At 42.5% G+C, this 22,136-nt stretch overlaps 1 protein-coding gene across 2 annotated transcripts in view; it reads left to right on the forward strand.

Moving 5' to 3' along the window:
* The first annotated feature begins 700 nt into the window (after nt 1-700).
* Nucleotides 701-22,136, forward strand: part of PLEKHG7 (pleckstrin homology and RhoGEF domain containing G7) — an 87,438-nt gene continuing 66,002 nt past the window's right edge. For both annotated transcript variants that reach the window (XM_020868951.2, XM_020868952.2), the window contains exons 1-4: nt 701-913; nt 1,455-1,477; nt 16,279-16,406; nt 18,997-19,037. In XM_020868951.2, the coding sequence (XP_020724610.2) occupies nt 782-913; nt 1,455-1,477; nt 16,279-16,406; nt 18,997-19,037 (324 nt within the window). In that variant the 5' untranslated portion in view covers nt 701-781. The remainder of the gene's footprint in view (nt 914-1,454; nt 1,478-16,278; nt 16,407-18,996; nt 19,038-22,136) is intronic.

Genomic DNA, 22,136 nt, shown 5'->3' on the forward strand with positions numbered 1-22,136 from the left:
TTCAAAACATAAACAATTTATAGATTGGAAGGCTGGACTCACTTAATTACCTACAAAACATAACAGATACTAATGTTAAGTTGCATTCGTTAGCTCCTTTGACTTACTAGAAGCTTCTATGGGAAATTTCAGACACCTTTTTTCTCACCTGCATCTCCTTGTTTGCAGTAGATTCCGCACTCTGCTCTCCCATAATGATCAGCCACTTGCTTGCAATTATCCTCTGGAAAAGGATGGAAACACACTGAGGAACAGAGGCATCTGAAGACGGAAACGGAACCACCCCAGTGTGGTCCGGAGAAGAGCAACTCTGACGACATCGCCTGGAAGTTTCCAGCCTCTTAGTGGCCTGGAGAAGATGGAGCCATCCCGCCCAGAGGTGCAGCCTGAAGGCTGCGAGGCCTCTCCTCCGTACTCCCTGGAAAGCCTGTCGAAGAAGCACTGTCAGAACCAGGGGAATCTCCTCCACTTTGACCGGCAAGCCCCTGGCCGCTTGTCCACCTCGCCCACTTTGCGGAGGTTAAGGAGCCGCGGCTGCGGCAGTGTGCGCGGAGGTGCGCGCGGCACTGCCACTGCGCATGCGCCGCCCCCGCACGTGGCCTTGGAAGTGCGCCCCGGGGGCGGCTCGCAGGAGTCGCCTGGCTCCGCGAGTCCCCTTACCAACAAGGTATGTGAAAGCGCAGAGGAGTCTTCTCACTGCCTGTGGGCCCTGAGACTCCACTCAGGATTGCCTCTGGACTCTGAAAGGGCCCTCGACGCAGCTGAGTCGGTTGAGCTCCAAATGGGGCCCGGTGAAGAGCGTGCCGTTCCCGTGCCTCAGCACCTCGAGGAGGGGTCGCTTCCTCAGGCCTCCTTTCCGCGGAGAGGAGACCACCCAGCCCCCAGCCACACCCCAGGACCTCCCGGGCCTCAGGTAACACAGCGTTAAGCCTCTTGCCTCTCACTTGGTGAATGCAAAGCATACTAGGTCTTCAGGTTGCCAAACGTGCGAGGATGGGGGGCAAGGCTGCGGCGCCTCCTTGAGGGAGCCAACGCAGGAAGTCATAGAGCTGGGGAACACAGAGTCTTTAGGACAGCTGGCTGTCAGGTAAAAGGAAGGGGTGCACCGGTTTGGGGCAGGAGACGGAGGTCGAGCTTACTTTCTCCTTCAGTATCCTTGAAGGCACTTGAAGGAAGGACCCGAATTAGAAATGGTCATTCAGGCATTTTAGAGAGTAAAGGTGGCTCTCTTGCAAGTCCAGGCTGTGTGAAGACCACCAGGCTTGGCTGGTTTAAAAGGGCAGAAAGAACAAATTATTCAAATTTCTAATGTTCTAACTTTCTCCCCAAAGAAAGAAAACTCCAAAACGTTAATAACTGGGGAAGTTCATGACCTCTCCCTTCAAGATGTCTGCTTTGGAATTTTGGATGGGTTTGAGCAAGACTAAAATGTGTATTTTTCCAATTTATTTCAGAGAGAAGAATTGCATCAGTACAGGTATGTGTGTCTTTACTTTTCTCCAGTGCTATGAAAGCTGTTGACTTTTTACTTTTTACATCTTCTGTTCTGACATAGCAGACCCAATGGTGTATTAATCAGGGTACTTTTGTTTTACAGCCCCTGAGTCACTCTTCATATTATGGGTGAAACAGTATCAATTTCCAGAGTCTCCTTTAAGAGCCCAGCATTTTGCTATGGCTGGGGTATTTGTGGGTAGGGTATGACAGCCACAAGTGGCCGTGGTTTTCATTTTCAATTGTCAATGACTTGGCCTTGTGGTTTAATTAACATCCAAGTAATAGTTCTTGTCAGATAGAGAAGATGTAAAGGCCAGAAACATTCAGCAGTTTTTTAAAGAGAAATTCAGAGGACAAGGATAAAAGGAACAAGATGTGCTGTTTAAATCTAGGTCAACCTTTAATATGCCTGTAACAACAGACTAGGCTTTTATCTAGAATGCAGGTAGATTGTGTCACTTCAGAAGCCAACTCTGACTTTCAGCTTGGTTGCCCAGCTGTGCCAGTGGATTTGCCATTTCTTTCAGGGATGAAGAGCTTCTGTGGTAGAAAGGGAAAAATTCAAGCCCAGTTTCATCCACCCAATTTGTAACATTGGTGGGAAAGCCTTCATTTCATTTGGAAAGTCATCCTCAGGGAATTATCCATTGTTTTATTACTGGCCCTCAATCCTCAAGCAAGAGATCCATCTGTGCAATCTTTGTTGATTTTAACTTGTAAATTTTAACGCTAGTTGGCCTAAATGTATCTTAGGTAGAGAATATTCACAAAGCCTAGGCAAATGCGAAGTATTATGTTAATGTCAACTAGTTATTGCTATGTAACAAACCAGCTGGAACTTGAGTGCCTTAAAACAGCAACTAGTTATTGTTTCTTATAAATCTGTGTGTTAATTGAGGGTCAGTTGATCTAGCCTGAACTCAGCTGGGTAGTTCACTCCATGTGTCCCTCATCTTTTCATGGGACCAAATTGCTGCCCTGGGCATGTTCTTATGTTGAAGGGGGAGGTTCAAGGGGATAAGTGGAAACATGCAAGGCCTCTTGGACCCTGGGCTCTGTCTCTTGTCTAATTCTGCTGATCGAAGCAAGTCACATACCTGAACTCAAGGGCAAGAAATTATGTGTCACCAGTATTATGTGGCAAACTATATGGATGCAAGGGTTGGTGAAGAAAGGGACTGTTAATGGAAATTCTCTACAGGTGCAGACCAGAATTAAGCTCTAAAATGATACCTAATTCAGACGTGTCAGAGAAAGTGAAAAGAGAATAGTTTCAGGGAAAGATGATGTTGATTAGAGTCAATCATGCAGAGTCTAATAGGGTATTTAGAGAATTTGTTCCTTACCCTAAGAACAGTGTGAAACCACTGAATGGATTGATATGATCAGATGGATATAGGGTAGACATGAGATTTAGATGAGAGTGGACTCTAGCAGAACAATTAGAATATTCAGATATGAGAGGTTGGAGGGTTAGGCTCTGTTGAAGGCAGTGGAGTTAGAAAGAAATATCTCAGTTCAGGATATTATTAGGAGATACCACCACCTAGCATTTGTGAATTTGTGACCACAAGGGGTGAGGGGGAGGAAGTTGTCAAGAATGACTTCCAAGCTTCTGGCTTGCACTGTTGGGTAGCAGAGGGCTCCATTCACTGATATAGGCAACCTTGGAGGGGAGAAAGGGATGTGGGTGGGTGGGATGAAAGTTTGAACATGTTGAACTTGAGGACCTATGTAACATTTGAGTAGAGACTGTGAGTGGGTAGTTAACTAGAGAATGTATAATGGATGGAGATCTATATCTGAGAGTCTTTAATCAAGGAATGCTTCCTAGACCACGTAAAGTCTGTCCAGCTTTGCATGTAACGTGGAATTAGTAGACCCAGAGGCTAATTGATGGGGTGCACCAAACTATTGGCAAAAGCTGATGTGCAGGTAACTATTACTGTGTACCTGCAGAATCTTTGTGAGGCAGTAACAGAAATAGTCTTCAGTGATTCAAAGGGAAAACTTGGTCAGAGGGCTTGAGGCCTTATAAAGGGTGAGTTTCAATATGTCACCATCACATACAAAGTAGTGAAAAGTTACAGAGAGTCACAACAGGTAATCAAAGATGAAGTATTTTGGACACCTTGCTATATGGTGATGACCCAGAATTATTCAACATTGTTTCTTCAGGACTTAGTACAGTACTTGGCATGTAGTAGGCAATGTTTGAATGAATAAATGAAAGAGTAAGTTACTATAAACTACTCATATGTTTAATAAATATTCAAGCATTACTAGTAAAATAATTTTGCATCAGCCACAGTCCCCTCAGTCTGTAGCTTTTTAAACCAAAAAATTCACTGACAGCATGAGTTTTTGGTAAATAGCTAGCCATTTTTGGCACAAAGATCCTCTGCCTGCCTGTCTTTTGCGCTCTCTCTCATTCCTGTCATTTGTTCTAGGACTACTTCCCAGGCCATGCTGTCAGACAGTGTAAGGTAAAGGGCTCTTCACATGAGACCCTGTTGCCCATTGAGGGAACTGAGGGGCCCTCACCTCCAAAAACTTATTGAAACTTTATTTAAAACATACTTTAACTTGGGCTTTTACTATGCCTTTGAAATGATATAAACCAGGGTCTAGCAAACTATGGCAGAAATTCAACCCACCACCTGTTTTTGTAAATAAAGTTGTATTGGAGCACAGCCACACATATTCATTTAAATACTGTCCATGACTGCTTTCACACTGTAACCACAGAATTGAGTAGCCACTACAGGGAACATATGGCTCACAAAGCCTAAAATATTTACTGTCTAGCACTTTATAAAAAAAAGGTTTGCTGACCCTGGTATATTCAGTTAAGAAATGCTTGCTTCTGTGGCCATCAGTCAATCATAGCAGTGTTTTCTTTGCTTGTAGCCCTTTTGAAAAACTAATTTTTCTTTTATTACAAATTCTTAGCACATAGCCTGACAATTGGGCAGGCTATGTAAGTGAGAAGGGCCCAATCCACTCTCGGTTCTGAAATAAGCTCAGTGTTAGGACTTGGATTCCAAGCTTTTCTTTATGGAATTTCTTTCTCACTGTTGTTTCCTCTGTCTGTGTGTAACATTCCAGTGAATTCACACTCACTTCAGACTCTTTCTCCTGTCACTAAAATATACCTGGAAAACAGTCTTTGCAATTTATTCTTACTAAAGTGTGAAGGACTTCAAGTTTAAGGCATATCTACACTCATCTTTCCAAGTAGAGGAGTATATTTATCCCCTTTGGAGTTTCCCTATACCTCATAAATGCCTCCATCATAGTATCTAAAACAAATGTGTTTCTCTGACATCCATCTCCTTTCAGAAACAAGACCTTTCTGAGGGCAGAGACCACTTACTTTACACTTCGTCTCAATAGCCATTACTCAGCTAGAGTCTGTCTCCAAAATATTTATTGAAGAAAAGGATGGATGGAAAGATGACAGCCAGGGGTGGCAGGCTGCTTGGCTTACAGTGTTACTTACCTGTCCCTGGTGTATTTGAATTTGGACAGAGGATATGACTTGAAGCCAAGCAATAAAACCATGTTACTGGAATTTTAAACATCATGAAACAATGTTTAAACATTGTAAAACAATGGGGGAGATTTTGTGGACAGGCACACTTTCCTCACACCACTTAAAATCAGTCTTCCCAGAAAACTGTCTATCCCACCTAATTTTTCAATGAGCCTTGAAACTGAGAAGGAAAATGAACATACTACATTTATGAGAACAGACTAACCTTCCAGTGCTGAAAAGTAATCAGAAAAAAGACTAAATAGATCCAAAACATGAAAAACCAAATGACAAGGAAGAGACCCGACAAAAATACTGAATGCCAGTAAAGTATCTGGAGAGTCATCTAAAGCCAGTTCCATCTGGAATTGCCCTTAGCAGGGGCAGCACAACATAATATTAAGAGTTATTGGAATCAAACTCCCTGGATTTGAATCCTGTATTTACTTCTGTCTGGCAGCATGACCTTGGGCAAGTCTCTGAACAACTCAAAACCTCAAAGTATTCATCTGTTGAAAGTCACTCAGTAGTGTCCAACTTTTTGCGACCTCATGGACTGTAGCCCACCTGGCTCTGCCCAACCCAGGGATCCAACCCAGGTCTCCTGCATTGCAGGCAGATTTTTTATCACCTGAGCCACCAGGGAAACCCTGTGGCTTCCCTCATCTGGTTCAGGACACTGACCCTCTGTGCAGTCCAAAATCCACATATAACTTTATTGTCAGTGCTCCTTATCTGAGGTTCAGTAGTCAGTGGATTCAACCATCCACAGATGGTGTAAGTACTGTGTATTTCATGAAAAAAAAAAAATCTGCGTGTAAGTGGACCTGCTCAGTTCAAACCTGTGTTGTTCAACTATAGTACCCATCTAATAAGCTTTTGATATGATAAACAGTGTAACTCAAATTTACCTTTTTTAAGAAACTGGGTCATTCATTCATTCATTTGGCACTCCTGTATGCAGGTCACTGACTTACTCTTTCTAAAATATTCTGACCCCAGAGTGAAATGATAAATCACAGGAAGTTCATCTGATGTGTCTAAACATTAAATTCAATATAATGTTAAATCCTCCCCAGACTTTTACTTAAAACCTGTTGTATAGCTAGCACTGTCCCAGCCGTTAAGTGTGAAATCTTGGGAGAAAGTTACTCACTACCAATTATTAGATGGCATGTTGGTTGTTTAATCACTGTTTGCATTTGTCGGTTTGGGGTTTTTTTACATGTACATGCTGCTTTGTCTTTGACTGCACTGGGTCTTCTTTGCTGCACACAGGCTTTTTCGAGTTGCAGTGTGCAGGTTCCTCATCGTGGTGGCTTCTTTTGTTGCAGAGCACAGGCTCTAAGTGCGCAGGCTTTAGTAGTTGCTGTAAATCTCAGCCCTCCATAACATATTTTGCTGTTTTTTTTCCCTCCGATTATATTGAGGTATAATTGACATAGAACATTATATAAGTTTAAGGTGTATAGCATAATGATCTGAAATATGTACATGTTGCAAAACGATTACCACATAAGTTTAGTTAACATCCATCATCACGTGTACTATTTTTTTCTCCTTGTGATGAGAGATGTGAATACTGTTAATTAGTTAGAGGCGTCAGGGTGTCATGGAGGTCTTCTTGATCTGGACCTGGCTGGAGGCTAGAGTGGGAACTGGCAGCTTCCTTTCACATCAGGAGCCATGTGTTACTTTTGCACTGGCATCAGCTCCCCCAGAGTGTAAACTCCATCACAGCAGGAGTTGTGCCTCTTTTGTTCATTGCTATATCCCTAGTGCCTCGAACACCACCTGGCATATCGTAGATGTTCAATGAAACTTTAAGGAAGAAAAAAAAATGCATTGGTTGATTAGTTAGGTTGGGTCAAGCCTGGTGGGGGGAATTGTATGATCCATTTTTGGTAATTTTCTCCTCCAACAATTTAACTCCCTCTAGCTCCTTTCAACCTCCACTACCTTCCTAATCAGTTCTGTATTCATCTTTTGAGTGTTCATTGGATTATTGGGGATTTGTATGACTATGGTTTGATCATACTGGGTGGTTTTTTTTTTTAACAGACTAATATTTTTTAAATTTAATTATTTACTTATTTTTGGCTGTCCTTGTCTTCATTGCTGCACTTGGGCTTTCTAGTTGTAGAGAGGAGAGAGAGGAGGGACTCTTCGTTGTGGTGCACGGGCTTTTCTTTGTGGTGGCTTCTCTTGTTGCGGAGCACAGGCTCTAGAGGGAGCAGGCTCCAGTAGTTGAGCCATGTCAGCTTGGTTGTGTGTGTGGCATGTGGAATCTTCCTGGATCAGGGTTTGGACCCATGTCCCCTGCATTGGCAGATGGATTTTTGTCCACTGTACCACTAGGAAAGTCCCATACTGGGAATTATTCTGACTCTTGTCCAGAAAAGGCAGTAGTAACCTCAAAAGACAGAGTTCTAGGCAGTTACCAATACCAGCAGCTACTCTTTTGTTCTGAACACATGTGGATTTAATAACTGTCACTGACTGAGCCCAAGATGTCATCGCATGGTATGTTTTCTGTGCTGTTGGAGCTCCAAAGCTTGTCTTTGTTGTGTTCAAAGTGACATGTTGGGATGAATCCCATTTGTTCACCCCACATTCATGGAGTGGCCAGTCTGTGCCAGGCCCTGGAGAGTAAGCTAGAGGCTCCCCATACATTCTCCCTTCTCAGATGGATTTTGCTAACATTCTGGTAGAAAATGGAACATTTTGGTAGAAAACTGGGAATTATAGTCAAACATGTAAAGAAAAGTTTCTGACAATCTTGACAAACTCATAATGAGAAAAATGTTTCACAGACCTTAACCAAGAGAGCTATACTTCCATAAGTGGCAATTGAGTTGTCATTTCTCTATTGATTTTTTTTTCTTTTTTTCTTTTCTTTTCTATTGATTATTTTTAAGGGGGATTTTTTTTTTAAAGATTGTTACTGATTCTAATTGGTTGTTCTTGTGTAATCAACTCGAAAGTATAAGCAAGCATTCCAATTTGTACTATGTCTCTTGCATAAGGTAGAATACTATGGTTCTTAAAATAGAACACTGCTAGGAGATCCAACCAGTCAATCCTAAAGGAAATCAGTCCTGAATATTCATTAGAAGGACTGATGCTGAAGCTTCAACACTTTGGCCACCTGATGTGAAGAACTGACTCATTGGAAAAGACCCTGTTGCTGGGAAGGGTTGAAGGTGGAAAGGGAAGGGGATGACAGAGGATGAGATGGTTAATGGCATCACCAACGTGATGGACATGAGTTTGAGTAGGCTGCAGGAGCTGGTGATGGACAGGGAAGCCTGGCATGCTGCAGTCCATGGGGTCGCGAAGAGTCGGACATGACTGAGCGACTGAACTGAACTGAAACTTTTTCCAGTCACACAGTTGTGGGAAAACCACCTGCTGGAAAAGGTACATTTATCATGAATTTTAGTATCAGACAAAACAAGGGCTAATAAGCCTGCCTGATAAAAGAAAAACAGCAACATTGTATTATCTTACTAAACTTTAAAAGATTTTTATTACATTAATACACACATATCACTATAGGACAATTGCTACCCTCAGTTGCTACCCACTCATATTCTCTAGGGTCTTTTGTTTTTCTTTAAAATTTGCACCTGGGAATTAGAGGTCAGCAGTCCTTGGTTTAAGCCCACTGTACAGGAGGAACCTTTTTTTTTCACTGCAATTAAAAAAAAATTTATTGGAGTATAGTTGACTTACAGTGTTGTATTGGTTTCAGATATTCAGCATAATGATTCAGTTATACATAGATTCATTCTTTTTCAGTTTCTTTTCTCATACAGGTTATCACAAAATATTGAGGATAGTTCCTTGTGCTATACAGTAGGTTCTTCCTGTTATCTATCTTACATATAGTGGTGTCTGTATGTTAATCCCATGGAATCTTTTTTAAAAATGCCAAAGATGTATTTGTCCTGTTTTTAAAGGAGGAGCTTTAATTATTCATCTTTAAACATTTCTGCCAAGGTAAAGGTCATCACATAATTACTGCCCCACCCACTGGCCACTGGTGGGGAGAATAATAGCAACCCTAAAGCCTTGGTTCAAAGATCGTAAGGGGTGGAAAGGGTCTCACTCACAGCTGCTCTCCACATAAGGAAGCTGAGGCCTTGGGAAGCAACATGCCAAGGTCACACATAATGAACTTCATGGTTGGAAATTGCAGTCCTAAGTCGGGTAACCTGCCACTCAGTTGCATTGCCCCCTTCATTCGTCTCTGTGGCTTTATATTAAAGTACCACTAACTAGTGACTTAAATCAAAAGACGTTTTACACTCTGAGAGCTCTGGGAGCCACAGTCCAAAGCCAAGGTGTCAGCAGAGCCACACTTCCTCTGGACGCTGTTGGGGAGGGCTGTTCCTGCTTCTTCACGTAGGCATTCCTTGGTTGCGGCCCCATCACTTTAATCATCTGCCTGTGTCTTCACTTGGCCTTCTCTCATCTCTGTCTCTTCTCTGGGTATCTCTTATAAGTACACATGTCATGGGATTTAGAGCCCACCCAGATAATCCAGAATAATCTCAAAGTCTTTTAATTACATCTGCAAAAATCCATTTTATATATAACACATTCACAGGCTCCAGGGCTAAAGAGATGGACATGTGTTTCCATTCAACCCACTATGATGTTGTTGAGACGCTAAGTCGTGTCCAATTCTTTGTGACCCCATGGACTGTGCAATTCCATAGACAAGAGTACCCCCAGTCTCCTCCTCCATGGAATTTTCCAGGCAAGAATACTGGAGTGGGTTGCCGTTTCCTTCTCCAGAGGATCTTCCTGACCCATGGATTGAACCCACATCTCCTTCATTGCAGGTGGGTTTTTATCTAAAATAGTAACCATCATTATATATCAATTTTTTAAAAAAACAATATATTAAATGGGTCATAGTACCGTTTTGTCGTCTTCATATTTCCAAGTCTTTTTGAAGTCTGACTTGGGTATTTAAATTGAATTCTTGCTCTGTTGTTCACTAACAGTGAGACCTTAAGTGAATGCCTATCCTTCTAAGCTTCAGTTTTCCTCGGCTCTATAATGAGAACAGTAATTTCCACTTCATAGAGGACTTGTCAAAATTAATGTTAGTGCATGTAAAGCTCTTAACAAAATGTCCAGTAAGAGCTGATGCTCAGGAAGTACCCACTGACTTTAAGTCAGAATAATATGCACCATGAACCATCTAGTCTTTATAAAATTTATGTATTTGAGGTCCACTAGGGGGCACATTTCCACCAGCCAGACACTTTTCTGGCACTGACATGTGATCATAGGCTCATTGCTCAATGTGATGCCTGGGTGTGTGGCTTGCTCAACTGTGGGAGAGAATTCTCTGGATTCTCTACATTGTTGCCACCCCAGCCCACACTATGGACCTTCAGATCTTCAGCGGAAGACAGAGTAAGGAGAATTTCTGGTACCAGAAAGGAGACAAGATTATTCCAGCAACCATGGGACTAGTTCCTTCAGACCTGACCGGCCTGGGGCATCACAACGCAGGGTTAGTGAAAGTGCGGTTTTGTCTGGGTTCGGGTGCAGGGGAGGCAGGGGTCTGGCAAGCAAAAGAGGACTGTGAAGTCTGGGTCAGACACCCGATTAGTTATACAACCTCCTGGGTCCAGAAGTTTATCCTAAAACAAAGAGCCAGAATAGCCAAGCATAGAACCAAAAGACCAAAAAAAAAAAAAAATGTTTCTCATAGTTGTTTAGTTTGCTTCTCCAAACTACTAAAGGATAGCAAGAAACTATACTGTACTTAACAGTGACAGTGGCAAGTCAGCCACTCCCCAAACATTTTGCAGTTATTCTCAGCTCATTCCTTAGTTTAATCTTCCTATGAGGAAATTGGGTACCAAAAAATTCTCTACCACACCCTCTTCACACAGGATGCCATGACCCCGTGTACATATCATTTCATTTGGGGAAGGGAGATAAGTCTGAATTTATTACAGTGATTGCTTCCAGTGAATAATCAATTTAGAACTGGACACAGTGACCCTGTGTGCATGCTATGTCTTAAAAGAAGCAGTCCCATTTAGAATAGCAAAAATAAGATACAAAATCCTGATACAGCTATAAGAATTACTTAAAGAGATACTTTTAAAACATTCTAGGCCTGACATTACGTATTCAGATTCTTATTCAGTTAGGGCTGCATCTGTGGTCAGCCCCATTTCGGGGACAGTTATTATAAGGCCAGTGATGAGTTTACTATCCTTTAGCAGTTACTAAAAGCAGTAGGTGGGGCTTGCTTGGTGGCTCAGTTGTAAAGAATCTGCCTGCAATGCAGGAGACCCAAATTTGATCCTTGGGTCAGGAAGATCCCCTTGGGAAGGGAATGGTTACCCACTCCAGTATTATTGCCTGGATAATTCCATGGACTGAGGAGCCTGGTGGGCTATAGTCCATGGGGTCACAAGAGTCAGACATGACTGAGTGACTAACACTTTCACTTTGGAACCACCAGCACCTCCCCGCCATGAGACCTAAATGCACAGTCATTCTGAATTCATTGCAATTGTATTAACATCACTAACCCAATAATCTGGGCATCTCTGGCTGATATAGGCATGGGTTCCTGTGCAGAGTGCCCAGAAATCTAGTCTGCTGCCAGGCCCAGGTGATGCAGAGGCAGGTTTTCTGTCCCAGTTCATGTCTCTTCATTTATTATGTGCAAATGTTCTTTCTTATTGTTTTCCTAGGTCTCCATTTGGTTACAGCTGTAATTCTTGGTATTTTTATTAACCCATTCCCTCTTCTGATGAACACAAGAATGTCATCAGAGCTTCTGTTACACCATTCCATGGGCATGCCTACCTTTCTAGAATGAGCATCCCAGGGTCTTAGACACCAAGGCAACGAGGCCAAGGTCATGACTCAAGCCTAGTACCAGGCAGTTGTTTTCCCCCTGTTCCGTATGAAGGCCAAAACTTGCCCTGATGTGCTCTCCAAAGGATGCCTTGTGTCAGCAGGTATCCCAGACCCGGAAGAAATGGTTGCGGGTAACCGAATCACTTTTAAAAGTGGAGGAACTCACACTGCATTCTGTGTATTGTGTATGCATACAGTTTTATTCATTTGTGGTCCAGAATGGAAGAGCAAATTCATTTGGAATCTATCTGTATATCATTCTATAGATCAACATGGTTGTTTATTCAACAAGCTTATTTGGATATTTATTCTATGTCAGATTCTGTACTTGGTGCTGAAATTCTGTGATAAGAAGACACAGCATGAGCCTTCAGCGAAATCATTGTAGAGGCAAAGTGGGAGGAAGTGGGAGGAAGTAGGGCAAGGTGGCTCTCTTGTGGGTGGATTAGAAAAGATTTCTGGAGGGAGAGCATCTAAGCTAGAATTTAGCGATGCCTCTGAGTATGTGTGCCTGGCAAAGTGGAGCTAGGCAGGCAGATGGGATCTGCCTGAGCCAAGTCATGGAGGCGTGACGTGCGGGGTAAGTTTAAACAGTGAGTAGCCAGCTCTTGCTGGAGTACACATCCTGCAGAAGATTGTGTCAGAAAGGGAGAGCAATGGCTCGGTGTGCACAGGTTTGGTTATTGTTCATTTAGTCAAGGAATATTTATTGACCCCTTACTGAACACGAGGATTTAGACCAGGAGGTAGGAACTTAGGGTGAGAGAGGAGTAGATAAGACATGAATGTGCATAACTATCCTGTTAAGTAAGATACTTTCCGCAAGGGAGGACAGCCTCCGAAGAGTCTTTTATTCATTCATGTTCATCAGTAACCAAGGATTGAGTACTAAAGGAGCACCCACCAACACAAATGATAAGACATGTTTCTTAAATAGAAGGAGATGGCATTCTAGTAGGATAAACAGACACATAAATAGAACATGATATTATAATATATTCGATGACCAACATAATCACGTTTACTGACAGCTTACTAAGTTCCTGTCACAGATCTAAGTGCTGTATGTTGATTGGTTGATCTTCACACAAAAAGTAGGTATGATTATTGTCTACATTTCACAAATGGCAGTCAGGACCAGAGAGATTACTTGCTCAGTCAAGGTCACTCAGCTAAGATTAAAATCCAGGCAGTTTGACTCCACATTCTTAGCCATTGTTCTAAAGAACTATAGAAGCATGGAAGAGAAATGCATAAGCCAGCTTGGAAGAGGCCAGGGAAAACAGATTCTTCTATTCCACCATTCATTATGTCCTCTCAAAGTCCCAAGGGAATATAAAGATAGCTTATAGAATCTTAGGCCAAATTCATTGTACTTACCAGATTGTATACCATCTAGAGTTTAAGCTCAAAAGACTAAACTTTTTCTCCCAAAGTTTATGTAGCTTACATTTCCTATTTAAATTACTGTATTTTTTCCAATCCCCTCTATCTCCATAAATACCAAACCTCATTATATGCTTCCAAGGTCTTTATCAGGAACAGTGTCAAGTTTACAGGGAAGCTTCTAATACTTGTTTTCGGGGGACCTCTTGGGGCTCCCAGTAGTTTATGCTACCTAATACCTTTTGGATAGCAATGTGAAGATTCCTGGCTGGATTTGTGTACTGCTGATTCATTACATATCAGTTCCAGTGTTCTGCTTGCAAAATGAAGAAACTGGAATTGTATTTCTCATTCAAATTACTGTAAGTTTTCCAGCTTCCACTTAACTCAGACCCCTCCATCCTCATAACCACCATGGACATTAGATTGGCAAATAACAAAAGTGGGAGTGTTGTGAAAAATTGTAACTCTAATTATTTTGTTAAAAACCTCATCAAAAATGGTGGTGAGAAAGTCAAATGAGAGTGCAGAATTCTTGGAGAAGGACGTCCAGGATGAGGAGATGTGTGTCAGTTAAGACAGCCTTTGTCTGCATAACAGAACCCAACTAGAACAACATAAGCAAGTAAAGGATATTCTCTTATAACATAACCAATCCTGTCAGGCCCCTTCTTTTCTCCTGTTCTGCTGTTTCATTTGTAAGATTACTGGTATACTTTCAGGTATCAAGCCATGTTCATGACAACAATAAGGGAAAAGGGCGAATCTAGCCTCCTTTGTCCCCTTTGAAAAATTTTCCCAAGAGCTACACCCTGAAACTTCGGTTTAAATCTCATTGGCCAAATTTGTGTCACATAGCCTCTGCTAGCTGCAAGGGAATCAGGGCTTGTCAGTGCATTAACTCGGCACATGGCACCCCTGACAAGCAGTGTTTTGACAAGGGTAGGCACATTGGCTTGATAGCTAGCAGTTCTGCAACTCTATTCTAAAATTTTCCAATTTAAAAAAAAAAAGGAACAGAGAGAGGCTAGTCAAAATAAATTTTTAAACCCTGGGAAATGCAGCTAATTGAATAAATCTGAGTCTGATTTTATCTAAGTAATTTCCTTTCAAGTTCCTTAGATAATCCATGGCCCTAAATCTCATGAGATGAATAGGAGCTAGAGGTTTGGAGAGGGCAGAGAGAGTACAAAGCATTCCTAGTTAAGTCACTGACATGTGAAGCATTTTGTGTGGGAAATCACAATCCATTCCCAGAGAAGAAATGGCAAAGTAAAGAGTATTAGGAAGGTTACTGGGCCAGTTCATGGAAGGCTTGTATGGATTCTTTAAAAACATGTTTATCTGAAGCTAGGAGGGACTAGGGCCAGACTTATATTTTGGATAACTTGCATTTAGTGACTGGGTGTGGGATGGGACCAAAATGATGGAGCAGAAGGTGAAGATAAAAGTGATGAGACAGCTGTGTTAATACAGATGGAAGCCATTGAGGACCTGGTCTAGGGGATGCCAGACAGCACACAAATATGAAGAAATATTTCTTTGAGCATCAGAGGAGACTTCTTAGAGGAAGCAGGTTTTTAAAACTGACAGTTAACTTTCTTTTATGCCTCTGTCATCTGTCTGCAGAATCTGAGGCATTCTTACCTCACAGATTCTGTAGCAATTTAAAACCGCAGATGCAGAGGTCCACCTTCAGACCTACTGGATCAGAAGCCAAGAGTTAGGACTTGGGGATGGGTAATAAAATAAATTCCACTGGCTATTCTAATACCAGGCTTTGGTCAACAGCATGTTAGGCCTGACAGGACATGAGCAGGACCCCAGCAACAGATATATTGATAGGAAGAAGAGGATGAGAGCCAAGAATATTCAGTTATGAGACAAGAGATGAAAGTAAAGGCAGAAAGGGCGTCAATCCTGCAAAAAAGTCAGCAGTGTGGCACTTGGCTACAAGGCATTGAGGACTCATGCTATAGGCAGGTGGAAAGTGGAAGGATCAGAGGAGGGACTGGCCTAGGGAGCCTCAAGGGGCTCCAGGCAAGGCCTCTTTGTTGGAGGAGAAGAGCTGCATGGCAATGACCCAAATCATATCCAAAGGAATATGACAGACCCAGACTCCAAACATTCAAGGCAAATTCATAGCTATACTTTTTGTTGGAGACAAAATTCCTCTATATATAAAGTAAATGATGTGCTAAACTATTTGATTAAAAAGGGAATTTAGAGATTACATAGGTTGGTAAGTAGAGGGAATTGCATTTTCTCATCCTCAGAATAGACTAAAGGACTATCTGAACAGCTCTGATGCGGAAACTGTGAAAATCCCTACAATTGAATGCTGTCATTCCTTACTCCTTTTGTTCCTTAGAAATCACTGATCATACGCCTAGTGGTTTTGCGGCTACTCCGCACTGTGTCTGATGTCAATCATTTATTCTGCGCACCTCCGACAGACAGGAAGTTTCATGAAATAGGGTAGAAGAAAGGAAAAGGTAGATAGGCCTGTTGGCTAAGCTTTTCCAGCAGCAGTTGCCATTTTTCCCTGGGAAAAATAAAAGTGTTGCTTTTAAACAACGAGCCTCCGATATCTAAGGGGGTGTGTGGTGGTACACGTGCATCCTGTTCCCTCTGAGGCCATATGAGTAACTTGCAAAGACTCTTTCTCCTAGTGTCCTCCTGAGTCAGAACACATCTGGTATATTTGTGTTGACACTTCCAGGTAAACTCTTCTGCTTTGGATTAGTCAAAAACCATTAACAGTCAGTAAGACTCAAAAAGGTGTCAAACATGGGGTGTGGGGGTCATCACAGCCCTCCATGCCTGGAGTGGGCTCCTAAGAAAGCCACCATTAATCAAGCTGCCAGCAGTCACTTCTGAGTACCCAGGGTTGGTCTGAGTGATACCACTCCCCGTATGTCAGCTATAAGCACTCCCCTTCCATCTCCTGAACACAGGTTCTACGAGCACAGAAGGAGTTCTGTGGTGCTCAACTTACCCGGCCTTGAGGTATTCCCCGGGGACCTTCTGGTGTCAGCTGGAGCCGCGGACTACCTGTGCCATCCGCTTCTGCTGCTGAATTCAGGTCCTGTCCGTTCAACTTTTATTACATGCCCGCTATGGGATGGATGTTATAATAAGCAGAGGATATTTACAGAATATTTAATGACTACAAGAACATGCACACTAACAAGTTAGATAATCTCACCAACTAGGACAAGCATCAGCCGTGAATTATGGGAACCAACTGAATTGGGCGTCCCACTTAGAGAGATGGATAAGTTATGGACCTCCCTCAAAAGGTCCTCTTGTCAAATAATATACCTCATGTGCAGGACCTGGAACAGGTGTACCAAGTGATGGTCACCTTCCTGGAGCAGGATGCCCTGTCTGGGCTGGTGGGCAGCATCCCTACCATTGCTGTCATCCACTCCCTGCTCCTGGCCTTCAGCCTCAGACCAGTGTCTCCAACGAGGGTGGTACCCGTGGAGACAGAGGCCCTGGTGACAGCAGATTTCTGTTAGAGCAGATTAGAAGGAGGCAGCCTTAAGGGTGAATCTTCGCATTTTGAAGTCAGTTGTGGAAAAAAAGAACAGTTGCAGTGTTCAGGACACATTCCCATGGTCCCAGTGGTAGCCATTCAGAGCTAAAAGGAGACTTGAATATTATCATTCACCCTGCTAGTTTTTAAACTGGCTTTGTTCTTAGCAGAGCCCTTTTTTTTACAGAAGAGTCCTTACCTGGAAATCCAGTCCACAAAACAGATCCAGATGGGGTTTCAGTGCTTGAAAATGGGGCGAGTCCCAAAGACTCACCTCCAAGGCATTCCCCCTGAAGCACGGGGCCACCTGTGGCAGCATCCTTGGGAAACCACCCAGCTCTTTCCTCATGCCCATGTGTGTGCCAGGCGAGACCCGGCAAGGAAGGGTGAGCTGGTCGTGGTGCCCGCTGGTGGTGGAGGAATGGGATTCAGACTCTTGACTGCTGGCTAGCCCAGTGTGCTGTCCACCAGCCTGCACCAGCCACCCCGTTGTACAGGCAGCCATAGTCTTATGTGAGCAACTCAGCCGTAAGTGAATGAAGTGTTAATGACATTTGTATAGCCCTTCAGTCTTTGTAAACCCCTTTCACATCTACTGTCTTAGATAACACAACAATGCAAGTGACCATCTGTCTCATAGGATACGACCATCCAAATGAACACACAAAAAGGGATTCAGTGAACTCAAGGGACTCAAGGCCGGGCCTCTTGACATTAAAGCTAGTTCTAATCACATTGTAGCCTTAAGAGTTAGACCATGTTCTGTAATGCTTTGCAAATGCTCTAAACTGGGTAACAACTAAATCAGTACCTGCCAGATGAAGAGTTTCAGCATTGTCTGAAAAATTCTGGGGTCCTATGCCAGACCTTCTGAACTAGAAACTCTGGGAATGGGGCCCAGCAGTATGTTTTTTAGTAAGCCCCCAGGTGATTCTTTTGCCAGCTAAAGGTTGAGATCCACTATGCTGAGGAACAAGGTCACAATTGCTGCATGATATTCTTTGTTCTTTGCTAGGCGGGTGTGCCTGGCATCACAGTAGATGCCACATAATGAAAGATACGGAACATTCTTCACCATATCCCTCCATGCCCTCGTCTCCAGGAGTTTAGAACAGTGTCCTCATGTCCCCAAATCATGGTCTCATGTGGTGTTTCTCCAGAGATGCCAATTATCGCAGTTCAATTTGGACATCATAATTTAACTCCAGACGTTTGAAGGCTGAGAGTGGTAAACCAGATTTGTCTCTAAGGGAGGTTCCACCTAATCTCCCCTTTAGAAAGATCAATAAGGTGGTCAGAATGAGCAAGGTAATTTATTGGATTTCAGGGTTCTAATGGGAAAAGTCCCTCAAGCACACTCTTTTTTGGTAAATGCTTTCATCTGATGGAAGTATTAATATTATGCAGAATCTCCTGATGAAGGAATAGAAACAGAGACAAACCTTTAAGACATCCATTTTGTGTGCGGAATTATCAGAACATCTCACCTAAACCTGAGAGATGATTCCCAGCTTTTTCTGGGTTGCATTAAAAATTAATGAAAATGACATAAAAATCAAGAATCCACAATCTACTCTCTCTACTTCCTGATCATCAAAAGAATGTATTACTGAATGACTTCTTGATTTGAGGCAACTCCTAAGGACTCTGTGGATGATGTCCAGTAGAGATAATAAGCCCCTGATCTAAAGATTGGTGATATGTTGATGTCCCCTTATTTCAGGAGTCTGCATTCATCCACACCTGGGGGTTATATGCTAGGGTGGTTTCCAGTGTTACAATGAAGCCCTTTCAGCCCCCAAAGTCCTATAACTCTATCTAAAATTAATTATGCAGTATTTTATTGCATTTTATAGATTTCTCCTTGAACGGTAGGGGGAAAAGAGGCTGCAACAGGACAGTATCACCAGAAGGTAGCAAGAGAACACCAGCCTTTCAGTTGCAACATTGTTTCATTCACTCAGCTGCATAAATATAAATGTTCATTCTGTGCATTCTCAAGAGAAGGAGAGTTAAAGCAGGAAAAATTCTGTTTGACTCCTTTGGAAAAGCGGGTTTTATAAAGCACTGCGTTGATCTGTCACTAGTTCCTCAAAGTACTAACACATCTTCTCTTAATTTCTTCACCCACCAGAATCCAAAAAGCCAAGATGGCCTTTCTCCAAGAGAGGAGTGGTGAGTGTTGAGCAATTGTCATTTTTGTTTTAATTAAGCCTCCAGTAACTGGGAAATGAAGGAATGTCTGAAAAGCCTCTTCATCATACTTTACTTTCTTGTGACAGCAGATGGCATAGGAAGTTTAAATTATATCATCACGTTTGTAGTAGTGGATACAGAACTTGCCAAATGATGCCACTTGGTGCAGTGATACAGTGCTAATTGCCAGTGGTTAATGAGCTCTGCAAGCAAACAAAGCAGTCCTAATATTGTGATGCCTTACAGCTCCAAATTTATAACTTGACACAGCGTAGAAAACGGCTCACTTGATGAAGAAAACTTGCACAAGCGTATGCCCCAGTTTGCAGTCAGCATCGAGCATATTGGGGACATTAAAAAATTAATGAGATATTACAGACACAGATTCCACAGATACCTTCTATTTCTGGGAAAGCCAGTTGGATTAATCCTAGTGGATTTTCTTTAATTCCTGGTGCCCTCAATTATTGAAGAGTTATAAATTGAAAATCAGCGGTGCCTGATTCTTTCCTGCCTAGGACGTGAGCTGGCCACAGTGAAACCTTCCCTGCCAACATGCTGAGGACAGAGGGAAGGAGGGTTCCTCACTCCTGGAGTGAGGAGGAAGAAGAGGAACTGACTGTGTTCACCCCACGACACCTACACACCACAGCCAGCAGCACCAGGAGGGCCTGATGAGCCGCTACTGCACCTCCTTGTGTTAAAAAACAAAAGAAAAATCTGCTCACGCGGCCTCTCCAATCAGTTTGCCGTCAGTTGCTGACATCTACCTTAGAAGTTCTATGGATGCACATGCCTTGATTTTTTTTTTTTTTTTTTAAGTACCATAGCTAAGTTAAAGGCTCTCTGAGATTTCAATCCCAGCTGCACCACTTATTGCTCTGTGACCTTGGCCAAATGAATTCATTTCCCTCAGCTCCAAGTCCTTCCCTGTTTAAGAAAGGAAAAAAAAAAAAAAAAAAGATGGTTATAGTACCAGCCTCATAGGGTGGTTATGACAAGTAAATAATGCATCTGAAGTGTATCCCAGCACTGGGTGCATCTGAAAAAAATCAGTATTGGCCATATTTTTGAGAGTATCATTTGTAACCAGGGTTTGGAACACTACTTGTTCTCATAGTCAAGTATATGAGTGACTTTCACGTTATTTTTTCAAGGGGAAAAAGTTTGTGTGAGTGTCTTAGTCACATTGGGCTGCTGTAAAATACCACAGGCCAGGTGGCTGAAACTGCTAATATTTATTTCTCACATCTCTGGAGGCTGGGAAGTCCCAGATCGGAGTGCCACATGGTTGGGTTCTGGTGAGAGATCTTTTCCTGGCTTCCAGATGGCCTGCTCCACTGTGTCTTCACATGTGGAGAGAGCTCTGTTCTCTCTTCCTCTTCTTATAAGGATACTAATGTCATCATGAGGGCCCTACCCTCATGACCTTATCTAAACCTAATTACCTCCCAACAGTTTCACCTGCAAATAACACTGAGGGGCTTGGGCTTTAAATATATGGATTTTAGGGGAACAGAAACATTCAGTCCATAGGGACACAGTCTAAACATCACAAATTGAAAATCATAAACTATTAGTAAAACTATAATTTGTCACCAGGGCTGTTGCTCACCAGTCATTCTCATTTTGCCCCTCTTTAGGGACATGATATGACTGTTTTCCTGGCAGGTCTGAGGCAGGGCCTGTGGTGCCGCCTCTCCTGGGATCCTCGCTTATTTAAATGGAAGCAGAGTCAGTTGTCAGTCAGGTCTGGGGTCTCAGCATGCATGCAGTCGTGTCCGACTCTTTGTGACCCCATGGCCTGTAGCCCACCAGGCTCCTCTGTCTATAGGATTCTCCAGGCAAGGATACTGGAGTGGGTTGCCCTTTCCTTCTCTGAGATGAGAGGAAGGGGCATTTCCCATCAGCTCTCCTGAGGGCTCCTCCAGAGCAGGAAGCTAGATTGTGCTTTCAGAAGGGAAGACTTACCTAAGGAAGGGATATACTTAAAAGTTTTTATGATCCACCTGTTTTTTTCCCATAAAGTAATTTGTTCCACATGTATTCGATAACTGTATGTGCCAAATGCTGGACTAGGTATGTAAGATGCCAAGATGCTCATTCTCAGCTTACAATTGAGAAGGTCAGACTGACATGTAAATTGGAAAAAAATTAGATAAATGGCTTGCACAATGTTGGAGGTGGGTAGGCAGAGGTGGAGATACACGAAGAACAATCAGTGAAATGACAAAATGTTTCAGTAAATGTTCTCAGTCAGTAATGGAGGGAAATTCATTTCTTAAAGGCCCACTTTTAAAGGGACACAATGTCTGGTCTCCTTAAAATTTAGTGTCTACTCCTCCATCTTTTTAGCCTTTTTATTGAGCAATTCATATCTATATAAATGATAATCCACATCAGTATCACACACTACCATATTGTAATGTATTTCCCCAATCTCATTACCTTTCTTTCTTCTCTCCTTCCTTTCTTCCCAACCATCAGTAACAATATTTGTAATAAAAGCAAGCACATATATAATTTTTACCATGTTACCAGGTAGTGGTTCTGTTTACATATTCCTGTTTAGGTATTTCATAGTTTACATATGTTAGCTCATTAATTCTCACAACAAACTAGCAAGGTAGATAACATTATCACCCCCATTTTGCAAATGGGGAAACTGCAGTTCAGAGAGGTTTGAATAGCTTGCCTGAGATCGCATAGCTCATAAGTGACAGTGGATATGTCTCAGCAGCCCCGGGCAGTACTGCTCTGAATCTGTTTTAGCCCCCATACCAAATTGCTGCTCCAGCTGTGGGGTCTATAACCAGACCTGGGTACTCCTCCCTTCTCCTCCTCATCACAGCTCTTAAAGATCTTGTCTCTCCTCACCAATTCAAGTCAACCACTAGGAAGTTCCACATATTCACATACAGTCAACCTTCTGTGTCTATAGGTTCTGTATCCTTGAATTCAGCCAACTGCAAATAAAAAATATTTGAAAAAATACTCCAAAAATTCCCAAAAAGCAAAACTTGAATTTGCCATGCAGCAACAACAGTATACATACTATTTACATTGTGTTAGGTATAA

Source organism: Odocoileus virginianus, chromosome 24 (genome assembly GCF_023699985.2).
Source record: "Odocoileus virginianus isolate 20LAN1187 ecotype Illinois chromosome 24, Ovbor_1.2, whole genome shotgun sequence".
NCBI classification, from domain to species: Eukaryota; Metazoa; Chordata; class Mammalia; order Artiodactyla; family Cervidae; genus Odocoileus; species Odocoileus virginianus.